The sequence below is a fragment of the Papilio machaon genome, chromosome Z, assembly GCF_912999745.1.
Source record: "Papilio machaon chromosome Z, ilPapMach1.1, whole genome shotgun sequence".
NCBI classification, from domain to species: Eukaryota; Metazoa; Arthropoda; class Insecta; order Lepidoptera; family Papilionidae; genus Papilio; species Papilio machaon.
The window spans coordinates 7,056,401-7,081,123 of record NC_060016.1 but is presented as its reverse complement, the minus strand read 5'-3'; the positions used below and the strand labels follow the sequence as shown (position 1 = coordinate 7,081,123).

Genomic DNA, 24,723 nt, shown 5'->3' with positions numbered 1-24,723 from the left:
AAACGAAGGAGTATTTTAAAATTTTATTTAAAATGCAGTTTCACTGTAGTGAAATAAACTTATTTGACGCGGCATTAGTAAAACCAAAGTAGCTATTACTGCAGGTAATTTTCAGTTGAAATGGAATTGAGACTAAATTATTTCCTTATGAAACTAAGCAAGACATAAGCGTCACTAGTATTATTTATTATTTGGGATTGTTAACCTTTCTCGGTTACGGCAGCTTTCAAAGAATATATAATGTGCTGAAGTATACCTTTACCAATTTTTCTCACGTCTATATCCGGATATAGATTTCCGTCCTATTCCTTTCCTTTTCCTTTCTTACTGTCAATGTCAATCGAATTGAATGCGTCAATCGAAGCGATGGTGTGAAGTAGTTTTTTATTCTTTTTACTTTTTACTGCATATTTATACCAAGAATAGAGAATTTCTAATTTGCTCTTTTTCCATCTCTTGTTGCGATGATCGATGAAATAAATAACATTTCCTGGTACCATTAAGCTCGACATCATTCAATATTGTACACAAAATTAATCATCATGTTTTCGTCAAAAATTCATTAAGCCAACTGTTGAGAAATAGTGACAATTACATAGTCGCGATACCTTTTTCACAATGAATTTCGAAAATAGTTCTAGTAGTGGCTATGTCACAAACGAGACCATATATGGGACTCACGAAGATTCCCATGCCGTGATGTCAGAAAAGGTGCAATCTCTGGCTGGCAGTATTTATCAAGAATTCGAGCGTATGATCGCGCGTTACGATGAAGATGTTGTCAAGACATTGATGCCGCTGCTTGTTAACGTTTTGGAGTGCTTAGATTCTGCATATCAGACTAATCAGGAACATGAAGTGGAACTGGAGTTGCTGCGGGAGGATAACGAACAACTGGTTACGCAGTACGAGCGCGAAAAGGCGGCGAGGAAGCATTCTGAACAAAAAGTAAGTCTCCAATACTTTTCTATCTGAAGACCTTGATTCAATTTCCTTTGTTTTATTTCACAAGGCTGTTGGTGCAATTTTAGTTAATTATTTGACTTTAAACATGAAGATTGTATTATTTGTTGTATGTGAAATTACACTACAATTTGTGTTAAATATTTAAGTTTGCTACATTGACTAAAGGTAAATGACTATAATCTAGAACTTACACTTAAATTCCATAATAATGAATAATTTCATGATTGTTCATAATTTGTTGGATAAATTTTTTTCTGTTTTTGGGAATAAACTTAAAAATCTAAAAATTACTTAGAAATAAGTGCCAAGTAGTTAGATTTTGGCACTGGGATTAATGGTTTATGCCTATGATATTTACAGATCTTACTTTGATACTTTTTATGAATAACTAACAGCTGCCCGTAACTCCGTCCATGAAGAATTAAAAAAAAATCAAGATCCATTAAGCTATTCTTAATATACCTTTGAACAAACATCCATCTAAACTTTCGCATTTATAATATTACTAAGATTAATATTATGAAAATCGGAAATTATAATCTGTTGCATTAGCATGTAAAACCATAAAAATTATCTAAAGAACATGAAAATTAATTTGAATAAAAATAGTGATTGATTTTTCCTTCTAAAAGATTCCAAATATGAACATATGTTAGATATTTTACATTTATTTTCTTATCTTTTGTCCTTCTAACTTAATGATTTATTGAATTAAAAAAAAAAAGGTTTAACACCCTACATTACTCCAAAGGTGGTGTCAATATCTGAAATAGTTTAAACATGACACTATGTTACAAATCTCTAATATTTGCAATTGTTCAATTTAATAGCTCCTTGAAGCTGAAGATCACTTTGAAGGTGAACGAAAAGATTTAACTGGTCGTTTGGAGGCTTTGGACAGTATAGTGCGTATGTTGGAATTAAAGCACAAGAACTCCTTAGACCATGCCAGTAGGCTGGAGGAAAGGGAGAATGAACTAAAGAAAGAGTATGCAAAACTTCATGAGAGATATACTGAGTTATTTAAGACTCATATGGATTATATGGAACGCACTAAACTGTTGCTCAGTACAGCTGCAAATGATCGTGGTGGAGAGGTTCGTGGTCGAATCAATCTCAACAATGTTAGCCGATCAAGTGGTGAGATTTTCTTTTATTGTTTAAAGAAAATACTGCTCAATTATTCATTTAATTTTAACATACAGTCTTTCTGTCTTGTCTTTAACAGGTTTTTTGGCCTTCTAATTGGATTTTCAATACTTATAATTAGTGAAATTAGATTATTTCCCAAATTTAGCAAGCAATGTTAAAACACTTGTATTTTGTGTCAATTTTGTTTTGATGCAGCCTTATAAAAACATGAAACCTAATATTTATGATATTAAGACAATAAGAAAATGTTATTACCAGTATCTTGTTTAAATATTATTTTACATAATATATGAAATTCCTTTAGGGCCTATATCTTTCGGATTCGCCTCGCTGGAGGGTTCAGTGAATATTGTGGAGCAAACGGAGAGCATTCCCGGAAGCCCAGTGAGCCTGTCTTCCTCACCGCCTTCACCGCCAATCGGATCTGAACTAGCAGCGGTCCGGACCGCGGAACAGAGTCATCAAACTGATCCCATCAGGCAACAAAGTCAAGTAAGTGTAATTCTTTAATGGATACGAGGATATTGCAAGACTGTATATTACTATTATAATATTTTATAATGGCCATTGCAGAATGGTGTAAAGACAAAGTATTTTTCGTTTAATTGAACAGTATTAGTGTATAACTTCAAATATAGGAAAATACTAGAAACAGTTCAGTTTTGTAACTTTATTAATATTCCTTAACACTACTTGTTCAAATATTAATACAGAGAATACAATATTTTATGTAAATATGTACTTTAATGTGTATTCGATTTCCATTGGCATTGAGATCTTAAACATTGGAGGCCTGAACAAAGAAACAAACATGTAAATTAATTTCAAATTCGCAATAATTAAAATAATAAATCGGCGTTTGGTTTCGTCATAGTTACTTAACAATTGAAGTCCAAATTGCAAGAGTATATAATATACAATAAGATATTTGAGCTCTGTTTGTTTTATTGCAAGCATCCTTTTGGCATTCGCAAGATAATGAATAATGAATGTTGTTGAATTTTGATAATTCACAATTTTCGCGAGGCTCATGCTTGTATGCGCACTCTCTTATAATTGATATGTCATTTTCTGGTGTGAACAACTGGACTTGTGATATAAGACGGCAAACAGGCCTTTGGTCACTTTTATTTATGCATTCTTTCAAGTGCTTGCTATCAAGGTTGTATGAAAAACAGCCCCTATTATACGTCGTTGTACATTGATAGCATTTCATCGTAAATATTTGTTTGCTCATTAGAATTATCATCACTAGCATAAAATTATGTTTCATTTTAGTTTTTAATTCTAATTAACCTTATGTCAAATATGACGAGTAATACTGTTTTTTTTACATTTACATAACAGGGGTATTTTTATCAAATAGTTTCGATATGTATGTATTATATTTAAAATTTTATGTGCTAAATTCAGTGATCGCGTAATTGGTAGTATTAAAATTTTTTTAGGCTACATCACCAGTGGCCCCCCAGGCCAGTAGCGGCAGATCCCATACTAAGAGTGAAAAGAGAAGTGCCAATACTCTATACCAAGAGCTGGCTTTCCAAGATTCAGATCCCGTAGTTGAAGATGAGACTGACATTACAGGTATTAACTAAACATCTAGCCTTCAATGAAATAGAATAAATTATTTAAAAAAATTACAAAAAAAATTATTTATCTTGCAGGAAATTGGGTGCATCCTGGTGAATATGCTTCATCAAGTGAGTATTTTTTCATTACCTATTTGTCCTTGTAAGAAATAGTTAAATGCTTTATGTTGCCAGACTGGAAACATTACAGACATTTTTCTGTTGTATACTGTGCAATACATGTATGAAACCAATTTCATTGCGTGATTTTGTAACTCCTTGTTTTGAAATGTTTATATTATTAAAGATAAGTGGTCTTTAATTACTGGACTGCTCATGAATGCTAGTTGTTTTCTAAAAAAAATGCGTAATAAATCTACTAGGTATTTTTTTAACATTAATGCATAATAGTTGTATTAGAATGGTTTACATGTACATATAACAAATATTAATTTGCGTGTTCGTGTTTTTGTCTTACTGCATCGTTTTTTTTTTGTAAATAATGGACATTGAACAACAGTTTCTCTAATCTTTTTATTTTATCCCAAATGAGATATAATGAACATTTCTTTAAGGATAAATAAAGATTTCTTGAAAAGATCTGTTGAAAAAGATCAATAACCAAATTTCATTTTTAAATCACAATACAAATGTCACATCCCGTATATTAAAATGGTTCATTTAAATGTTCTACGTGATTCAGCCTAGAGTATTTTTTTATATACATTTCAAGGGTAAATTAAAATTCACACTTTAATGGTTGTTTATCTCTGTTAACAACCTTAATGGGTTCACATTAGTTTATGTAAATAAATATTTATGATTGTGAGTCAAAACAAAATATTTCTGATCATTAATTAATTTAACTACATTCCAAGAAACTAAATGTTTACGAAGAAAAAATTTACAGCAATTTTAAATTTACATTTAATTTTAGTCAGATTATGTTGAAATTGAATTAATTCTTGTTTACGGTGCAATAAAATTAATCCCTAATAATAATTTATTCTTAAAAAACGAGTCAAATTTGATAACCAATTAAGGTTAAATTTTGTTATGAAATATATGTAAATGCTGATATAAAATACACATTTGAGTTGCGATGGACAACTAGTTATGACGTACGCTTGATACTGTGTTAAAACATGTTTCCAACAAAATAGATGCTTGCAAGATAAATTGCTAGTTTTACATGCGCCATGTGTAAAGCTTAATTCCTAGACAAAGTTACATTCAATTAGTCAATAATGTGCAACTTGATTATCATTTATAGCTCTATATTTTGTCGATTTAACTAGAGAAATTTCTAATCGAATGGTGCTTTGTGTATGGTTTCTGGACCACTTTTACGTTATGTTGCTATATTTTATGATACTAATGCCTGTCCATTCTATTTTCATGCGTTCTAACCCACGTTGCATCAAGCAGTTAACGACAACTACTTCGGTGAGTAACTTTTGCATGTTAAAAGCTTCACTTTATATAGTTTATTGAATTTAAGTACTTTAAGAGGCTTGAGTGTTGTTTTATATTAGTTCGTCTGTACCTTTATCGAAGGTACCTACGCTAATCTCTATTCGCACAATCGATTTAAATAAAACTTAACAGTAACAGTTTATTGCTTAAAAGACAGGATTTTTAAGTATTACGAGATTTTACACTTTCATTCTCATTCGCAAAATTTTGTCGTATTTCAAGAACTTTTCGTGAGATAGACTCGATATTAAATTCTAAAGCTATATATTATAGCGTGTTTATGTTTATAGAGGTTTGCTCGTGTTCTCCAGTATCATCTTATCTTATTTCATACTAATATTATAAATGCTTATGTTTGGATGGATGGATGTTTGTTTGAAGGTATCTCCAGAGCGACACAATGGATTTCGATGAAATTTATCATAGATGTAGATCAAGTCTGGAAGAACAAATAGGCTACTTATTATGTTTTTTTTTAATTCCGCGCGGATAGAGTCACGGGCAACATCTAAATACATATAAGAAATTTATGTGTTGCCTTTTTTAATGAATAAGTTTAATTTTAAGTATTATTTAGTATTTAAATCAAAGTACTCAGCACTCGTTACATTATAATTTAATTATGAAAAATATAATCTTATTAATATTGTTTAATTGATTCATTAATAAGCAATAACATCGTTGCATCTACCAATTAATGGAAATGCGATTGACTTTGAAGATGCTTAATCGATCATACCGTTCAATGAATAACTATATTTCTGATCGCATCTATTAGAATATATTATTTCTGACCTGGATTTTGTTCGATAGTTGCTTCTGTGTGCTGTCTCTTACCTACGAATAATTATATCTGACTCTATTGATCGATCGGTTTCCGAGACGCTGGTCCTGCCTGTCTTCTATTTATAGTCATGCCATACATAAGTCCCTAATTCCATTGAACATAATCAGTTTGTTATTTGACTTTACTTTTGGATTCCAACCATTCACATCCACACAAAATTAGACTAGTTGTTGGTATTTAGTGACAGGTAAAGAAGTGAGTTAGAACATGAGCGTAATTAGTTTTTTTCATGATATTGTTTTACAAAAAAACACTTAAATATTGTAAAAGAGTACTGCTTAATGCCTTGTATGAAAATACAAAATATTTAGATTAACCTCTGATATTTCATGAAAGTTAACCATAAATAGAGCAAGAGCCCGTGAACCCCAGACCTTCGTTATTTTATAAAAGCTGAAAGTTTGTCAGCGCATGCTCCCAACACAGGTAAGAACGATGGACTATTATGAAGTTTGGGTCACCGTGGCTTTGGCAGGTAAACGGTACTAAAGGTGTGTAAAATACCGATCTAAATTCGTCAAATTATAAAGTGTGATTTTTTGGTATTACCTTCAGAATATTATTAAAAATCACGTTATTGATTGCCAGACACTTAACATCGTGGCAACCCCTTGCCAGACACCCCTAATGTTCATGAAATTATAATTCTACTTATGTTATAGTATAAAAGCTGATTTTTATATATAATACTTAGGTAATAATTAGATGATGTTTCCTCATCAGCCAGACATTTTTGATAGTTCCAACCCCTTGCCAGACAATGATGTAGGGTCGCTGAAGGAGCGAGCGCGAGACAGTATATGTATGGTGGGTGCGAGTGAGATGGCGAGATAGGTCTATCGCGATCCCTCAATAACAGATTATAAAAAAAAACCAAATAAATAATACTCAAAAATTTAATTAAAAATATATTAATAACATTACAAGTTATTATAGAGCAAGAGCCCGTGAACCCCAGACCTTTATTATTAGTAGTAGTAAAAGTAGTATCCATTTCAATGGAATTCTCTGCATATATTCTCTCCAATGAATCAGTATATAATTCATGTAAATGAATCAATAAATGACAGCGGCCATTGTTGATAATATCTTCTTCTATGATGCTACAAATTTCATTGAAAGATTCTTGGTGGTACTCTCGATAATGATGCCAATCACTTTTAACAGATATTTTCGCCAATGAAGATATTTTATTATTAAACTGAATCCTACAGTCAGTGTGATAGTATATTTTCGGACTTGCAATACTTTCCAATCTACTTAACAACTCATTATACTCTTTTTGATTTTCAATGCTAGACATTATACGAGACTGAAATTGGTTTTTATCACCTTCATGGAGTGGAAGCATTTTTGATCTCACTTGTCTCTTTTTTTTTATTACAAAATAAACAAATTTTTTTACTTATACTGTTCAGTTTCTTGATTATGGCTCTCCCTCAGCGGATTGGGCCAGTGTCGAGTGATACTTATACTGATTAAAATGACTAATGACTTATGACTGATGAAAAAATATTTTACCCTAGAACCTAAAAATTCTAAAAAGACTGTTGAAACAGAGCAAGAAAAAGAGCCATCTAAAGACGTAAATATATCAACAGACGATTCAATACCAGGTTCATCGCATTTGTCTGAGTTAACTGTATCACACCCACCTTCAGCTTCTCAATCAACAGAACTTCAACCTTCCCAGGCAGCTGTGGACATTCGCGGACTTGAAGAAGTGAGTGAAAATGCTAATGCAACCACAGAAGTAAATAGTTCGATTCAAGTGATACCAGTGTTGATATAAGTAAAAAAAATTGTTTATTTTGCAATAAAAAAAAGAGACAAGTGAGATCAAAAATGCTTCCACTCCATGAAGGTGATAAAAACCAATTTCAGTCTCGTATAATGTCTAGCATTGAAAATCAAAAAGAGTATAATGAGTTGTTAAGTAGATTGGAAAGTATTGCAAGTCCGAAAATATACTATCACACTGACTGTAGGATTCAGTTTAATAATAAAATATCTTCATTGGCGAAAATATCTGTTAAAAGTGATTGGCATCATTATCGAGAGTACCACCAAGAATCTTTCAATGAAATTTGTAGCATCATAGAAGAAGATATTATCAACAATGGCCGCTGTCATTTATTGATTCATTTACATGAATTATATACTGATTCATTGGAGAGAATATATGCAGAGAATTCCATTGAAATGGATACTACTTTTACTACTACTAATAATAAAGGTCTGGGGTTCACGGGCTCTTGCTCTATAATAACTTGTAATGTTATTAATATATTTTTAATTAAATTTTTGAGTATTATTTATTTGGTTTTTTTTTATAATCTGTTATTGAGGGATCGCGATAGACCTATCTCGCCATCTCACTCGCACCCACCATACATATACTGTCTCGCGCTCGCTCCTTCAGCGACCCTACATCATTGTCTGGCAAGGGGTTGGAACTATCAAAAATGTCTGGCTGATGAGGAAACATCATCTAATTATTACCTAAGTATTATATATAAAAATCAGCTTTTATACTATAACATAAGTAGAATTATAATTTCATGAACATTAGGGGTGTCTGGTCTGGCAAGGGGTTGCCACGATGTTAAGTGTCTGGCAATCAATAACGTGATTTTTAATAATATTCTGAAGGTAATACCAAAAAATCACACTTTATAATTTGACGAATTTAGATCGGTATTTTACACACCTTTAGTACCGTTTACCTGCCAAAGCCACGGTGACCCAAACTTCATAATAGTCCATCGTTCTTACCTGTGTTGGGAGCATGCGCTGACAAACTTTCAGCTTTTATAAAATAACGAAGGTCTGGGGTTCACGGGCTCTTAGACTAAAACTTTTCGCAACGGAAACTTGCATTTAGGTGAAGGGCCGTTTTAATTAATGCTGAGCGTTTTCCTAAAACTGTGTACAGCTTTTACATACTTTTACTAATACATAGTTTCATTGCATTGTTTTCCTTTTAATTTTTTGTATCATAACGTGGCAAACGAATGAGCGGCCACCTGAAATCGTCGAAATAGCGGAACGATCGTTGCCCATCTGCAATTGTAGATGCGTTGTCTACCTTTATGTATTGCTTTCAAATTGCATCTCTTTTTAACCTTTGCCAAGTAACATGTGGCTAATCCGTACTTTCTATTTCTATTTACACGCCTTCTAACTTTTGATGCTCAACAAAACAGTTAACGATAACTACTTCGGTAAGCGTAAGTTGATGTTTTTGGTATTTATATGGGAATGCAATGGCCTAATTAATGCCTGGCTTTAACCATGTAAATATATGTAAATTTTTTGTTATTTTTCAGTCACAATTTTAAGTAATTCTTCATATTTTAAGTCATTCATATGTTTTTTTTGTTATTTGTAATTTGTTAAAGTACTTCAAGCCTAAAAAAGCTTGTAGATAGATTGTTTTTAGAATATTATTTAAATATTTAGAAAAAAATTAACATATTTTTGTTGTTCAACAGGCAAAGAAGTTGAGAATCTTATTTTGGAGAATAATGAGCTGTTGGCTACAAAGTGAGTTCATTCATATAATTTTATAATAGTACGTGATAATTGTAAAGCAATTACTCCTAGACAATACTTATATAAGGAATTTTAAAGAATCTTAATTAAAATGTTTTATTTATTTTGTTTATATATATTTTAAGGAACGCTTTGAATGTGGTGAAGGACGATCTGATAGTAAAAGTTGATGAATTGACCGGTGAGCAAGAGATACTGAGAGAGGAAGTGGCCAATCTGAATGCGGCTAGAGAAACCTTGAGAGAGCGCGTCAATCAACTGGAGGATGAACTTAGGCGCTTGAAAGTGAGTACAATAATAATATTATTTAATTGATATGGATATATATACCAAATACTGCAATTGTGTCAATTGTAAACAATATTTATAGTGATTTAATTTAATATAGGAAACTGTGAGCTCTACCACAAGTGGAGATAATGAAGACGAAGCGGACGTTCCAATGGCGCAGAGAAGGAGATTCACTCGAGTCGAAATGGCAAGAGTCCTCATGGAAAGAAATCAGTATAAGGTGTTTAATATGTATATTATAAATTATAAGTAAATTATTTTTTCGTTAACTACCTTTAAAAGAGTAAAGCAATATGGTAAAGTTTAAAAAGTTGTTGGTAAAAAAAATTAGCTAATATACTGTTCTGAATAAAAAACACCCCCTAGACAAAAAAAACAATGCTACCTAAACCTAAAAAATTTAAAATACATTTGCATACTTAATTAATGTATTCTATACCACATCTAATTTTCATATCTCGGTTAACTCAACAATGTCTCAACTTATTTGTGTATAAGTTTTGTCACTACCTGCATTGTATAAAAAACACTACACTTGCGATACTAATGTAACATAGACCATTAATTACCTTAAGTGAATTTCTTATTAAGGATATAAAGATTTCTTAAACCGTAATCTATATATATAAAAGAAAGTCGTGTTAGTTACACTATTTATAACTCAAGAACGGCTGAATCGATTTGACTGAAAATTGGTGGGCAGGTAGCTTAGAACCAGGAGACGGACATAGGAACTTTTTTATCTTGTGTGCATTTTTTTTATTCCGCGCGGACGGAGTCGCGGGTAAAAGCTAGTATCTTATGCCAATTATTTCGATGATTATTGGATATTAATTTATTTAGTAGCGTATATTAAAGACAATATTATGATAATTCCAGGAACGTTTCATGGAACTGCAAGATGCTGTTCGCTGGACAGAGATGGTGCGAGCGACCCGCGGCGATGCATCTGCTGGCAAGAAGAGTAAACAGAGCATATGGAAGTTCTTTAGCAACCTTCTCAAGTAAATATATATTTTTTTTATTCTCAGTATTCATTATATAATAATAATCACATTTCAAAGTTAGCGTTTGCAAATGTTGCTTGCGGCTATGCGTTTATTTATTATTTTTTATATAGAATATTCCGTTGCTTTCTCGGAACAAATTTTGTTTTCATGTTAACCGATGAAATTGAGTAAAAATGGAAGAATCAATGAATTTATGGAATTAACGGCTGAGCGTTATTTTATTTGTAAAATTGCATGATTGATGCCAAGATTTTCATTTTTGATTAGTCATCTTAAAACATTTATGCGATATTTTTTTGTAAACTTATTTAAATACTAAATTTATTAATAAATGAGTATTCAGAATTCATTTAATAAAAAAGAGCAGACAAAAAATACATATTGTAAACGTAAATCTTGAAAGTTTAATATAATTTTATAACGGTATAAAATGTCTTTGTTTTTTAATAATTATATGCAGGTCGCGAATATTTTTTTCACGAATACGGTAATAATTATCAGTTGCAGCCATAACTTTTTTTCTAATATTTATAAACAAGCTTTAATCAAAGTCTATTACGTCAATTTCGGAAATTAAGAGATGGAATATAAACCGTTTTTTAAATTTCTTTATGTGTTACTAACTGGCGTCCGCGAATCCGTCGAAAAAAAAATTATTTAGTAGGCTAAGTGTGTTTCCAGACTGTTTTATATCTGTGCTAAATTTCATTGAGATCCGTTGAGCCGTTCTGCAGATACCTTCTAACAAATATTCATCCATACATCCAAACATTCGTATTTATAATATTAGTAAGATGAAGGGATTCAATGTAATTCGCATTTGGCGCGTTGATCTTATTTTTGTTTATTACTGTGTCTATTATCTTAATAGCATTCGAAATTAATAGCATAAGCATAAGAGCATATAACTGATTTTTGTGTGTTGAAAAAGAAATTTAAATTGTGCTTTTTGTTTAATGAATATAATATTTTTAACATTTTCCGATGCTGCGCACCTTGATGTAATCATATGCACTAGTTTAAACTTTGAAATAAGTACATCCTGATAGAAATTGGACAATATTTGAACAATAAGACATGTCCATTTAATAAGTACTTAGATTTCGTACACAATAGATTCATTGCATATTTTACACTTAAAGTCGGTAAATTTTAAAATCCATGCAGAAATAAACCCAGATTTCCACCAAATTACAACATTAATAGGCCGTCATGTTTCAAAATTGACATTAATAAATTTAAAATATACAAGCCTAGATATAGTATGATATATATTGATATAAACTTCCAGCCCGAGCGAGCGTCCGCAGCGTCCTCTATCGACGCCTCACCTGAGGGCGGTGACGGCACCACAGCCAGCGTTACGGCACTCCCGCACTCAGGGGGACTTCCTCGAGACCCAACTGACTGACCAGCATCATAGGCGACAGGATAGGAATGAACAGTTCCGACAGGTAAATACAATGCCTTATGATAAGAGAGTGGTCGCCCATTTGTCGAAATTCGACCATAATTCATAAAAGACTTTTTTTTATAAAAAATTACTTAATATACTTATTTTTCACAATAACATTAAGTGTGTCAAATTTCACGTTCATACGATCACGAGATTTGCTTATAAAGAGATAGCTAAAAAGTATTTCGAGTGCTGGACATCAGAGAGATTGAACCATAGAATAGAATATAATATTGATAATTTTATTAAGGTTTGAGCACCGTTGAGTTCCCTTTGATTCGCCAATGAAAACTTCCTTACGTTATAGAAAATTCGGTATAAATTATAAATAAATAAGAACATAGATAGGCTAGTTAACTAAACATTTCGCAAAAGAATGGCTAAAGACCATTGTCATTTCGAAATTAGTTTTTTTTTTCTCTTAATACGTATCTTACCATAACATTTTCTTACATTGAAGTGAACGGTGGGATTGAAAATGTTCGTATATTAAAAAACGAGACGGTTTACATTTCAAAACAATCTTTAATTCATGTTAAATAATGTATTATTACATTAGCTGATATAATACCTTGGCTTTGCTTTTTTTCTCATTGTGATTGTCTTTAACTTAAACATAATATTCGATGATTCCTTTGTAAATAATTGTACCCTACAATTTTAATAGTTTCTGATTTACTGCATAATTTGTAGATTTTAATTGTTTATCGTAATTTGCTTTTAAATGTGCCTTAATAAAGAATAATAAAATTTATATTTTTATGCTGCAAAAATTTGGTTTTAAATATATAATTATTTACGTAGGAATCATCGTAATTTGTAAATTATCCTTCCCTTTGCATAATTCCAAATCCTTTCTGTTTTCAGTTGAATCAGTGAGTGCAACTTATTAGCTCAATAAATTGACCTAAAGTTACATTGTGATATTTAAGAAGTTTGTAATTATAAGCTAAATTGTGTTTTTCATATGAATCTTAGCTATTATTGTAGGTACAAATTTTTATGTAGTTTTTATTTCGTATGATTTTAATTTTATGTATACATTTTGTGTTCTCTCTTAAATAAATATGGGTTTTATTCGTATTTTATGTTTTTATTATATTTTCACTATATTAATCTTCATAATGCTTAAGAGCTAGATCTTTCATCAATACATTAATTTCATTGTTTTCAAATTAACATATCCCCTTTCTTTTAAAGTTATTCATTAAAAAATCACCACATTCATCTTTACGTTAAAAATATAATAATGGGTTTTAATATGCATACTCAAATTTGGTCATATTAAAATATAATAAATGCTAAATTTACGGGCGCTTTAAAAATAAAATGGAATGATCCTCAAACACTAAATCAACTGGAATATAAACTACTAGTTCATTAACTTTTGTACACCTTATTAAAAATGTAGATGTATATCGGCATTGGTAGCTTCGCTATTTCGGCGAATTCCGCTGGCCACTTGCAAGTTTGCCACCTTATAACAAACATGTTATACCCTTATTATTTGGGTAATGATACGATATGTCAAATAAACATTGGCTCAATCTAAAATTTTATTATCACGTATAAAATACTATTCGACTATTATTTGCCGTAATGGCGTCAAAAGGCTTGGCAAAATGCTTTAATTGAACAATAATTAGCATAGATATTTTCCACGCATAATGCGACTTTTTTAATATATCTATTTAGTATAATAAACATAATTTTACGGATGATAACAGCAAAGTTGCAATGTGCATTGGAAATGTATGTCCAGTTGTATATAGTTCTACTAGCTTTTACCCGCGACTCCGTCCGCGCGGAATAAAAAATAGAAAACGGGGTAAAAATTATCCTATGTCTACCTGCCCACCAATTTTCAGTCAAATCGATTCAGCCGTTCTTGAGTTATAAATAGTGTAACTAACACGACTATCTTTTATATATATAGATAGTGGAGAGAAAAAGCAAGTCGTAATGTATTATTATCACAAAATATTGTGTTTATCTGGCCAGTAATTAATTGTGGTTCAGCTTTCGTGACCCCGAGGTATGTGGAGTAACTATTTAGCAATGAATGGATTACACAAATTACCAATATCCGTTTAGTGACATTACCCATTAATAATTGTGAATAAGGGACAAAAAAATGATGACTGTATCGACGTTTAGGTGCGGGCTCACGTGCGCAAGGAAGACGGTCGCACTCAGGCTTACGGCTGGAGTCTACCTGGGAAGAGTGTGCAAGGACAGAAAGGTCCAAGTGTTTCCCTTTCATCTGGAGGCGTGCCAGTACCAGTGCCTATATTTTGCAGGTATGTTTCAATAAACAATTCAGGAATAAGCTTTGAAAAGACTGCTTCATTATGTTTGTTTTGTAACGAAAGCTTTTATGATATTCACACATTCTATGCTATTATGATATTTTCGTATGTAAAAACGCCTCTCTCTGAGAAACTGACATTGTCAATTATTTTTTTTAGACCTATAGCAGAAGGTGAGCCTCGTATGAGCCTGCTCTGCGCGGCTGGAGTCAACTTGAACGGAGGGCGCACTTCTGATGGCGGCTGCATGATCGGTGACAGTGTTTTTTATCCTAACGACAGCGAGGACGATAATGATGACGAACAAAACACCATGTGCTTAGGTAAACTATGATTGATTGTCCTTTATACTAAAAAAATATTGATTTCTCGTTGCTTTGCCTTCATTTTTGGACTTAATAATGTTTTTTTATCCACAGCATATGAAATGACAAAGGCGGAATCCGTTCACTCGCCTGAAATAAATGAGATTGACCAACAGCTTCAATCAACTCGTGTTCCTGAACATTCCGAGAAAAATCTTTCCTCTCTCGTTTGGATATGCTCTAGTACCCAGAATGATGGGGTTGTTATGGTAAGTTAATACTAAAAATATAAATTTCCTTCCCCAGTCTATATAAGGAAAGGATGGAAATGAGAAATGGATAAGAATGTATAGAAAGGAGAAATCTTCTCTTATGTCTCCTCCATCGATTAAATGCAAGGCATTTGCAATTACAGATATCTTCGCCATTTCACCGTATTCGGTGGCCGCTTACTCGTTTGCCACCTAATAAGATATAAAAGAAAAATTGAAATATCATGATGTACTTTTTGTCGATTATAACTACATATTAATAATGAAGTATTATATTTGTACAATTAGATTATCGACGCAAACAATCCAGCTGTAGTGATCGAGACATTCACTGTATACGAGAAGCACATATTGTGCATAGCTTCAGTACAAGGCGCCACAGATGAGGATTACAAAGAGTTCAAAGAACGCGAAGCTGAACTTAAGAATGGTGGAAAGGTAAGCACACATGTAAATAATTTTATAGATGCAACAAGATGGCCATCGATAGGGTTTTATTGGGTAAAACACCACACAACTCTCTTCTTCCTAAGAGCAGGGTATCTTTGTTAAGATTATTTACAAATATCTTGCGCAATGTTAAGAGCTGCCAAAATATCTGAAAAGTATTACAAATTGATTAGGTAAAGTGACAGTGTATAACATGGGAAGGGGATTTTTTTTTTTGTAATTTTATGATGTTTTAGTGAAGAAAATTTTTTTTTTTATAGCCACAGTTTCATTGCTCAGAAGAAGAAGATGATGAAAATGGGGAGAAGAAAATTATTGTTGGACGTAAAGTGCTGGTAAGTGACTATTTAGATGAACTATGGTTAATGAGATATGAATTTGACCAGGAATCCATGAAGCCTTTAAAGAATATTTCTCTTTTTATTTTTTATACGAACTAGTAAATACTATATCTCTTTCAGGTGGATTCTATTTTACTGACTCCTTCTGAATCTCCTGTGAAAGAGAAAAAGGAGAATGAAGAAAAGGATGCAGAGGAAACTGCATCGACTTCGCAAAGTCCTCCACTTAGTTCGACGCCTATTAATAATACAAGTAAACAAGAAATAGTTTAAATAAAAAAAAACTCCACTGAGACTATCATCAATTGAAAAATGTCTCATTTTTCAAAATTAAACAACCATTTTTCGCAATGGAATTGATTATAGCCTAAGCTGAAAAAATGCCACTTTAATTCTAGCCTTATTATTTATCTTTGCTGACTAAATTTTGTGCTTTGAATACGTTATTTATACATGTGTATTGTCTTAGTTGCTGAGGTGCAAGAGGATGTTCCGGAACAAGGTGTCGCAGCGTACGACGATGATGAGATACCTGAACGTCTTAGCCCCGTATTTGAAGCTAGAACATCTACTATAATGCCGACTATGTGGCTCGGCACCAAGAGCGGCAATCTATATATTCACTCCGCTGTTGTTGATTACAAGAAATGTATCAGCATGTAAGATAACTGTACAATTTTTATATAGTGAACTGACTTTTTCCTGCTTTTTTGGCTGGAACAGTGTACATTTCCGGGATCTTTGTAGTCAATGTGTTCTTCCAGACTGTATTCTATATCTTTATCAAATTTCATCATAATCCATGCAGCCGTTCTGAAGATACCTTGTAACAAACATCCATCCAAACATTTGGATTTATAATATTAGTTAAATAAACCTTCACTTGACCATGATTATTTTCTTTGTGAATACAGTGTGAAGATGAATGACGCGATTCTCTCAATCGTGTCATGTTCTTCTCGTTGTTTGGTCGCGTTAGCTGATGGCACTATCGCCATATTTTCCCGCGATGGCACCGGACAATGGAATTTGAAGCAGTACTTGGTCGTCACACTGGGAGACCCAAAATGTTCAGGTATTATACTTAAAATTTGTATTATATTCTATTATTTCATAGTTATGTTTGTACTAATTTCTTAATCTGACAGATATTGAGCACAAAGGCAATAGATTACACCAGTGATTGTCAAACTTATTTCTTTCACCGCCCCCTTTGAAAATCAATTATATTTCAGAGCGCCCCTAATTTTTATTCAGCCCTAAAACAAAAAACAACAATTTCATTACTTTAATTAATTTCAATGCCCCCCATTTTTTGGGCCTCTTATCGCCCCCTCCTAGGTTTCAAACGCCTCCAAGGGGGCGTTGTCGCCCACTTTGGGAAACACTGGATTACACTCTTTAAGCTAGGAGCGATAGTATGACAAGGAAGAGAAGACCAGGATTATTTTTCATCTAATATTAAGTGACAGCCGCTCATAAACATTTGCAATAATATTTTATCAGACATACCTTTATTGATCAGAGATAAGAATAAACTAAAAAATATCCTTTCTTTATTTATCATTTGTATAATTGAGTACACCACGAAGTTTGGAAATAATTCCTTCTTCTGGCGCTTCTTCTATCTAACTTTGGTAGTTGTAGTTTATATTATTATGTTGGTAGTGCGTTGTCTCTGCGTTGTTGGCAACACTGTGTGGTGTGGGTACCGCAACAAAGTGCACGTGGTGGAGCCCAGAACTGGCACACTTGTGCACACACTTGAAGCTCACCCTCGACACGAGAGTCAAGTTCGTCAGATGGCTTGCGACGGCGATGGAGTCTGGGTAACTGATTTTACTGTGAATTTCCACCAGTGAAAAACATTATGTATCCATCTTTTTCAAAGAGTGAGAGAGATGACCATATATTTTTTATAAGTTTTTTCTGCAGTAGAAACCAAGTTTTAATCAGGGATTCAATCTTTGTCTTGTGAATTAATGTTGTATGGTCTCACACTCTTGCTTGTTCTATCAAATATGCTCAGATTAAATTTAAATAGCATTGAACACTTAAATTGTAATTTAAATATTGTTCATTCTATAATTTTAAATACAAAATATAAGAAGAAATTATGATGAATATAATATCTCAACAAACCAGCTTCATATAAGACTTATTAATCAAGATGTCACTAATTAATTAAAATTAAATAGGTATCTATCAAAATGGACTCAGCATTGCGTCTGTATCACGCGCATACTTACCAACATCTACGCGATGTTGACATCGAGCCTTACGTTAGTAAGATGCTCGGCACTGGCAAGTTGGGCTTCTCCTTCGTCAGGATTACTGCACTACTCATCAGCTCAGGTCGGCTCTGGATCGGTACCAGCAATGGTGTTGTCATCTCAGTACCGTTGTCAGACACGCAGGGCTCCAGCCGTGACTCCAGTGGTGGTACCACACGGCACACCGCTATTGCTAACACTTCAGGTAAACACCATTATAAGCCGAGCTAGGCTAGGCTAGCTTTTTAAAAACGAATGCTTTATGCATATTCCATGCCATGAAGATATGGTAGGTATATAGGATACTCTCCCCGGCAAGTAGTATACCCACTAAACCTCTTTGTACCCTCACGGCCATGATGTGGGATGCCACAGGAGTAGGGTGTGTAGTTCATCTACCTGCACTGAGGCTACGTTGGAGTATGTTGTGGACGTGTGAAAGTGATACCAACAAGTTTAGTATGTACATATACCACTTCAGACATTATGAGGCCTAAATGCAATGACGTCACAGATACGTTTTGTACACGTTGACGTCACGAAACAATACAATTACATTAATATATTGTTCGTTTATTGCTCTTATGTCTATTGTCGAATTGAGTAATAAATTCATAAATGATAAATATTATATTTACCCATCCTTTACTTTTTTTATGGATACAATTGTAATATTGCTTACAGCTACAGGCCGTGTACGACCTGACTCAACAAGTCCAACCGGTTCTATCCCGTGGTGTTCCATGGCACAAGCTCAGCTCAGCTTCCACGGGCATCGTGATGCGGTCACCTTCTTCGTAGCTGTTCCTGGCAACGCCAACTCTCCCACCCGTACACCAGACTCACCGCAGAAGACCGCTGACTCGCCACAAAAGACCGCCTCACCGCCAATGCTGGTGATGTCCGGTGGTGAAGGATACATCGATTTTAGAATAGGTAATTAACATTTAAATCCCACAATAATTTTATTGTGAATTCAAACTTTTCCCGGAAAGACAAATTATAAATTATTTATAGCGTATAATCAAGCAAGGATATCTCGCTGAGGGACAGATATCTCGCTTAGGTCTGACACAAATTACTAACTTAGGCAAAAAGACATAAAAGAAAAATTACAAGACATCTACAGTACAACCTTCTGACACTTTTTTGACATTGTCAGAGTGGCACTAGTGATCTGTCATAATTTAGTTTGACTTATGACCATTAGATTAATGGACCTAGCATGAATATTTGTGACAATCGCCTTCGTATCGTCATCGTTAACTATATCAAAATTCATATTAACTTTAGTGTATTTACGTCTGCTGTACAAAATTTTAATACGAATTTTGTCGATAGCGATTTTCACTAATATTCGTACTACGTCCATAGATGTCCTTGTCGGTTGATACGGTACATATTTCACGTAAAAATATATTAGGTCAGATTTTAATATTATCAGCCGAAGTAAGTATATATTAAAAATATTTTATATGAAAGTATCACCGAATACAGATATAAATTACTATAGATAAACATTAAAATCCATTGCCAAAGTTTTAGAAAATAATTATATTTTTAATTTTAATAAGAGTTCTAGTTATTTTAAATTTAAGTTCTATGGCCAAATAATTATTTTTAAAGTAAAGAGGTTTAATAAGAAATGTTTAAAATGAAAAGCAATATGCACTTACTTGCAAATATTTATGTGCATTAATAAAACCATTTCACATAGTCCCAGGTGTCCAGAATCGCTTTAACTAGCATTACTTTAAGCCATGATATTCATTAACATAATTTTCACAAAATAACGAAAAGACAAGACAGACAAAGGAAAGACAGCTGGGTTTAAAAGATTGGGAAGAATTACAACATTCTTGTTGGCACAATGTTCAAATAAAAATCACTTTAGTCACTCAATTTAACATAACATTCATCATCAAAGCTTTAGTAAATTAACATGACAGCTAGTAACATATATTGCATAACATATAATGAACAAATACATTCGCTTTTGTTGTTATTTGGAGTATATGTAGAAGTTAGATTATAAAACAAGACAAATATAGAGCAGGCTTTTTTCATTAAAACAACATCCAAAAACACAGTTTTTATTTAAAATGTTAAACATAGCTTTTTGTTGTAATGTTTTTTTTTTCTAATAACTCGCTTTAACCTTGGCTTAGTTGTGCGTATTTTTATAATTTTCTTTTTGGCTTTTCCCCATCATTATTTATATATTTTTATTGACCATTAGAAGATCATGGCGATGACCCGGACACAGGCTCCCACCTCATAGCTTGGCAGGTACTAGGCCAACGCTGAACGTACCTGTTACAATATAAAGCAAAAACATGACAATATGTAAGAAACGGTACGTCTTTAGTTTGAATATTGACACAATGAGTATTGGCGCTTGGGACACTTTGTAATACGACTAATTCTTACAATATAAGCTAAACTAATTTCTAACTGATATGCATTTAGCACATTTTAACACATTCAGTGCTATCGATTCTCCAAACGTGTCCACTTTCAATCGTAGTGGCATAGAACGTGTTAAATTGCTTTTTTTAACATTGTGGAGCTTCAAATCTGTATATTGCCTAACAATATAACATGGGTGAAGGTTTGATTTATATAATCTCATTGTTAACATCATTATTGTTGTCACCTGGACTTTTGTACTTGGTTCTCGTTCGATCTTTAGTTTCATTTTTTTTCTTTACGTTATTTAATCATTTCATGTTAATTATTATATCTGCCAATGTGTATATTGCTAATCATGTGTAATTAAACATATTGTTTTTTCTATACAAAATGTATTTAAATGTGTATTTTCTTACTGATTATAATGTTGTTGATAATTTACTTATAATATAATGTTTTATAAAATCGTGTATATTTTTTTTGCTACGTAGATATCATTAAAACATAACAATTAACATATTTAATAATAAATTGTTTCAGTTAACAGAATTAAAAAATAGAAATATTGAGTTATTTGTCAAATTTATAGTAGTTTTTTCTGAATTGAATATCAGAAATTATTAGTGATGCAACGGAAGTGTCTTACCGGAACCAGAAACGGAAACAGATGTCAAAAATAAATTTTAGCAGAAACGGAAACGGAAACGGATGCGGAAACAGAAGTGTAAATAATAATAAAAAACATATTTACAAAAATATTTTTTTCGGTAAAAACAGTTTGTATTCGTTTTTAATTTATTAAGGCATTGGATATCGGTGTCCTTTAGCCTTCAATGTATGTATTTTTACTGTGCTGCAATAAGTTAAAATACGCGTTTTTTTTTATTTATTTTCAGGAAACAAAATTACACTATTTACAAATTAAAGTTCGCCAAACCACTCGTGTTGACAAACGACAAATATATTTCTAACTATATAATGATGATGATTATATGATTACATGGTTATCACTTATTCAAAAGTACATTTAATAACTCGTAAGTATGAAATAGTCAAATTTTGCCAGTTGTCAAATTTTATATGGACAACAACTAGACAGTTTACTCCAGCAAGAGAAACTGATTGTTTCAAACAGCAGCAGAAAATATTACGCGCTTAAATTCACAAAATAGTACGTAAACAAACAAATGCGACAAGTGCCGAAAGGCCGCGCACGGACTGCCCGTCTCGCGCCGCGCATTTGAATCTCTCAGCCGTCGTAAAGTTCCGTTTTATCTCCGTTATAAAAGTTGCGGAAACAGAAGCAGAAACGGATGTTGAAAAGCACGCGGAACTTCCGCACTTGCGGAAACGGAAACAGACATCCGTTGCATCACTAGAAATTATACGTAAAATAATAATTCTATTTTTGGATTATATCACTTATTCTTTCTTACTTTATTTTCTAGCTGATTCAGAAATGGAGGATAGCGTGGTGGTGGCTGAGGATGGATCTAGTGGACACAGCTCTCTTGCGGAGCGGGCTACCAAGAGCCACTTGATAGTTTGGCAAGTGGCAACCGCCTAACGTGAGGCCTGCCGTCCACGCTTCGATTCTGAGTCAGATTACGTGTACGTGTGCACGTCCACTAAACCAGCGACCCCTTACAACGCATAAGTCGCTACAGTGAATAGGCCGTCTTATACTGGCGATGTGTTTTGCAAAATCTAATAATTATCTTCACATTTTTTATTAGTACATTAATAATATTTCTCACATCACCAGTAGTTTGACGTTTAAAGCGATTTTTGTAGAGATTCTTCATAGACATATATAAAGTTTTTTTTTTAAATTTTAATTACAGTACACGAATTCAAAGTAATGTTTTTCCTGCAAAAATCACTTCCTATTCACATATTTAGCTGATGTTATTTGTATACATTTGCTGATTGCGATGTATATTAATGATAAAGGCTAAATTTATATCCGCCGAATTGTGTTTATCATACACTTCATACAAACGGCGCATCATTCTGACTCCAACGATATAGAAGCAGTGCACGGCACCTAAAGGACTTTTAAAACACAGTTTTATATATTATTCACCATATGTGTGCTTACCATAGCTATTGTGTACCTTGTCGTAGTATCTGCCTTGACACTTGTAATTTTTTTAAAGGTGGCAAGTAAGTTAATGTCACCTTGGTTCGCCAAACTAGCGAATTGCTACCGCTTTAATAGGCAGAGGATGGGACGCACAGAAAGATAATATTTTCCCCTTCCTATCCATATTCGTACATGTCAAATTTGAGACGAAAAGGATGATTATATTACAAGTGTCACTGCAGTGGAATACTACGCTTACCGCTTACTCATATTAGTGTTTTGTGTATTATATGACGATATTAGCGTATCAAATATATACCAATCGTATAGTTTTTAAGCTTTATCTCATTTAGTAATAACGTACAATTTGTAACCACCAAATAAAACATTTCGTAGTGTTATTAAGTTAGTCTAATTAAGATATGTATCTCTCAAATGTCAGGAAATTTCCTGACCGTTTTTAATTTGGGCTGTGGTTTTTATCTGCAACACAAGATTTTTTTTTTGTTTAAATTTATTATTTTAATTTAAGATTGTATTTGAAGTGATTTAATAATTTACATTTGTCATTATATTTAATAGATTAATTAGTTGATTTTGTCATGTTTATTTATTTTTGTCATTTTGCTGTAGACAATTGCAATTTATAGATATTCTATGAAATTAAAAAAATAACATTTCAATTTGTTTTGATAATAGTAAATTTGTATGTGATTTAATATAAAATAATTTCATTTATTTATAAAAATTAATTTAGATAAATAATTTTAACAAAATAACTAAACATGAAAAAATGTTTTTGATTTTTCTTTTTGCAACTCAATTTATGAAAGCACGTTTTTTTTTGGTTCATCACTTTAATTATAACCAATGGTGCAAATTTAATTTAAGTTTTATTTTATTATAATTTATCATTGCCGTGCTATAAATAAATAAGAAGTATTTCGAGATACATAGGATAACTTATTTATTTAGTTTAAGGCAAGTTTTTTTATTATTTAAAGTTAATATTTTAGTCGATTAACCATTAACAAAGTCTATAATAGAAGCTGGTAAAGGCATTGGATTATATAAATTAAATAATCAAATTTCAATATTTTAATGGCAGTTACAATAAGATTTTATTCCGCTGGGAAAATGTTTTTGTAACCGTAAGTTTCCATTGTTGAAATCAACACAAAAAAAAGTATTCTGTTCTGACGACTGTTTGTCTTTGTATGATCGAATTTAATACAAATGTGCAAGTAAAGTTTCCATTCTAAAGAATTTCATCTTTATAAGACATTAATCACAAACATCATAAAAATAGAGATGTTTTTTTCATCAATTTAATTAATAATTTAATTTATTATTAATATTTAATTTAATAATAAATTTCACTAAAACTATCTTAAATAATACGAGAGACAAATGTGTCAATAACAATTCTCATTTGCATTGAATTTAATATACTTTTTCAGTGCAGTGGAAACTGACGGTTACATTTCCGTAAATAAAATAATGTAACAGACATAAATATTTTTAACAAAAAGACAAGCAAAATATTTCTGAAATAAATCATTAATTCACGAATTTTTTACTTACTCAAGTATTAAAAATTTCATTTTCAAAAAATATAAAATGCCTTTTGACCAGTGTTTCTTCAAAGACCTAGTCAGAATGAAACGATTTAGATGTTACGATTAGGTAATATTGCTGATGACTAGATTTAGTAAATGTGATGTAAGTTATAACAATTTGCTTTACGTCTAACTTTGAATTTGATTGCAGGGACAGTATTGACACATATTGTAACCTCTTACATTCACTTTGTAAGACAACTATATGTGTTAATACAAGTGTCACTACAATCGAAACTCACAGCGAAACAAATTTGTTGCGGGCATTATTATGGTAAGGAATATGCGTACTGCAAACTGAAGGATTCGCATCGTCGGAACATAAACATAAA

At 32.3% G+C, this 24,723-nt stretch overlaps 1 protein-coding gene across 5 annotated transcripts; it reads left to right on the top strand.

Moving 5' to 3' along the window:
- Positions 1-357: 357 nt before the first annotated feature.
- Positions 358-23,256, top strand: LOC106707357 (JNK-interacting protein 3). 5 transcript variants are annotated; one of them, XM_045686004.1, is made up of 25 exons: positions 358-948; positions 1,797-2,106; positions 2,423-2,610; positions 3,567-3,705; positions 3,786-3,821; positions 5,118-5,135; positions 9,219-9,242; positions 9,507-9,558; positions 9,693-9,852; positions 9,956-10,078; positions 10,738-10,862; positions 12,160-12,322; positions 14,482-14,624; positions 14,793-14,956; positions 15,053-15,207; positions 15,499-15,648; positions 15,921-15,995; positions 16,122-16,254; positions 16,471-16,660; positions 16,916-17,076; positions 17,670-17,830; positions 18,200-18,479; positions 18,959-19,210; positions 20,514-20,630; positions 22,135-22,212. In XM_045686004.1, exons 1-24 carry the CDS (start codon positions 619-621, stop codon positions 20,579-20,581), a joined length of 3,600 nt encoding a protein of 1,199 aa, XP_045541960.1. In that variant the 5' UTR covers positions 358-618; the 3' UTR covers positions 20,582-20,630; positions 22,135-22,212. The 5 variants fall into 5 exon arrangements, with proteins under 5 accessions (XP_045541960.1, XP_045541957.1, XP_045541956.1 ...); XM_045686001.1 differs by lacking the exon at positions 20,514-20,630 and having other exon boundaries at positions 9,219-9,236; positions 22,135-23,256; XM_045686000.1 differs by lacking the exon at positions 20,514-20,630 and having other exon boundaries at positions 22,135-23,256.
- The last annotated feature ends 1,467 nt before the right edge of the window (positions 23,257-24,723 follow it).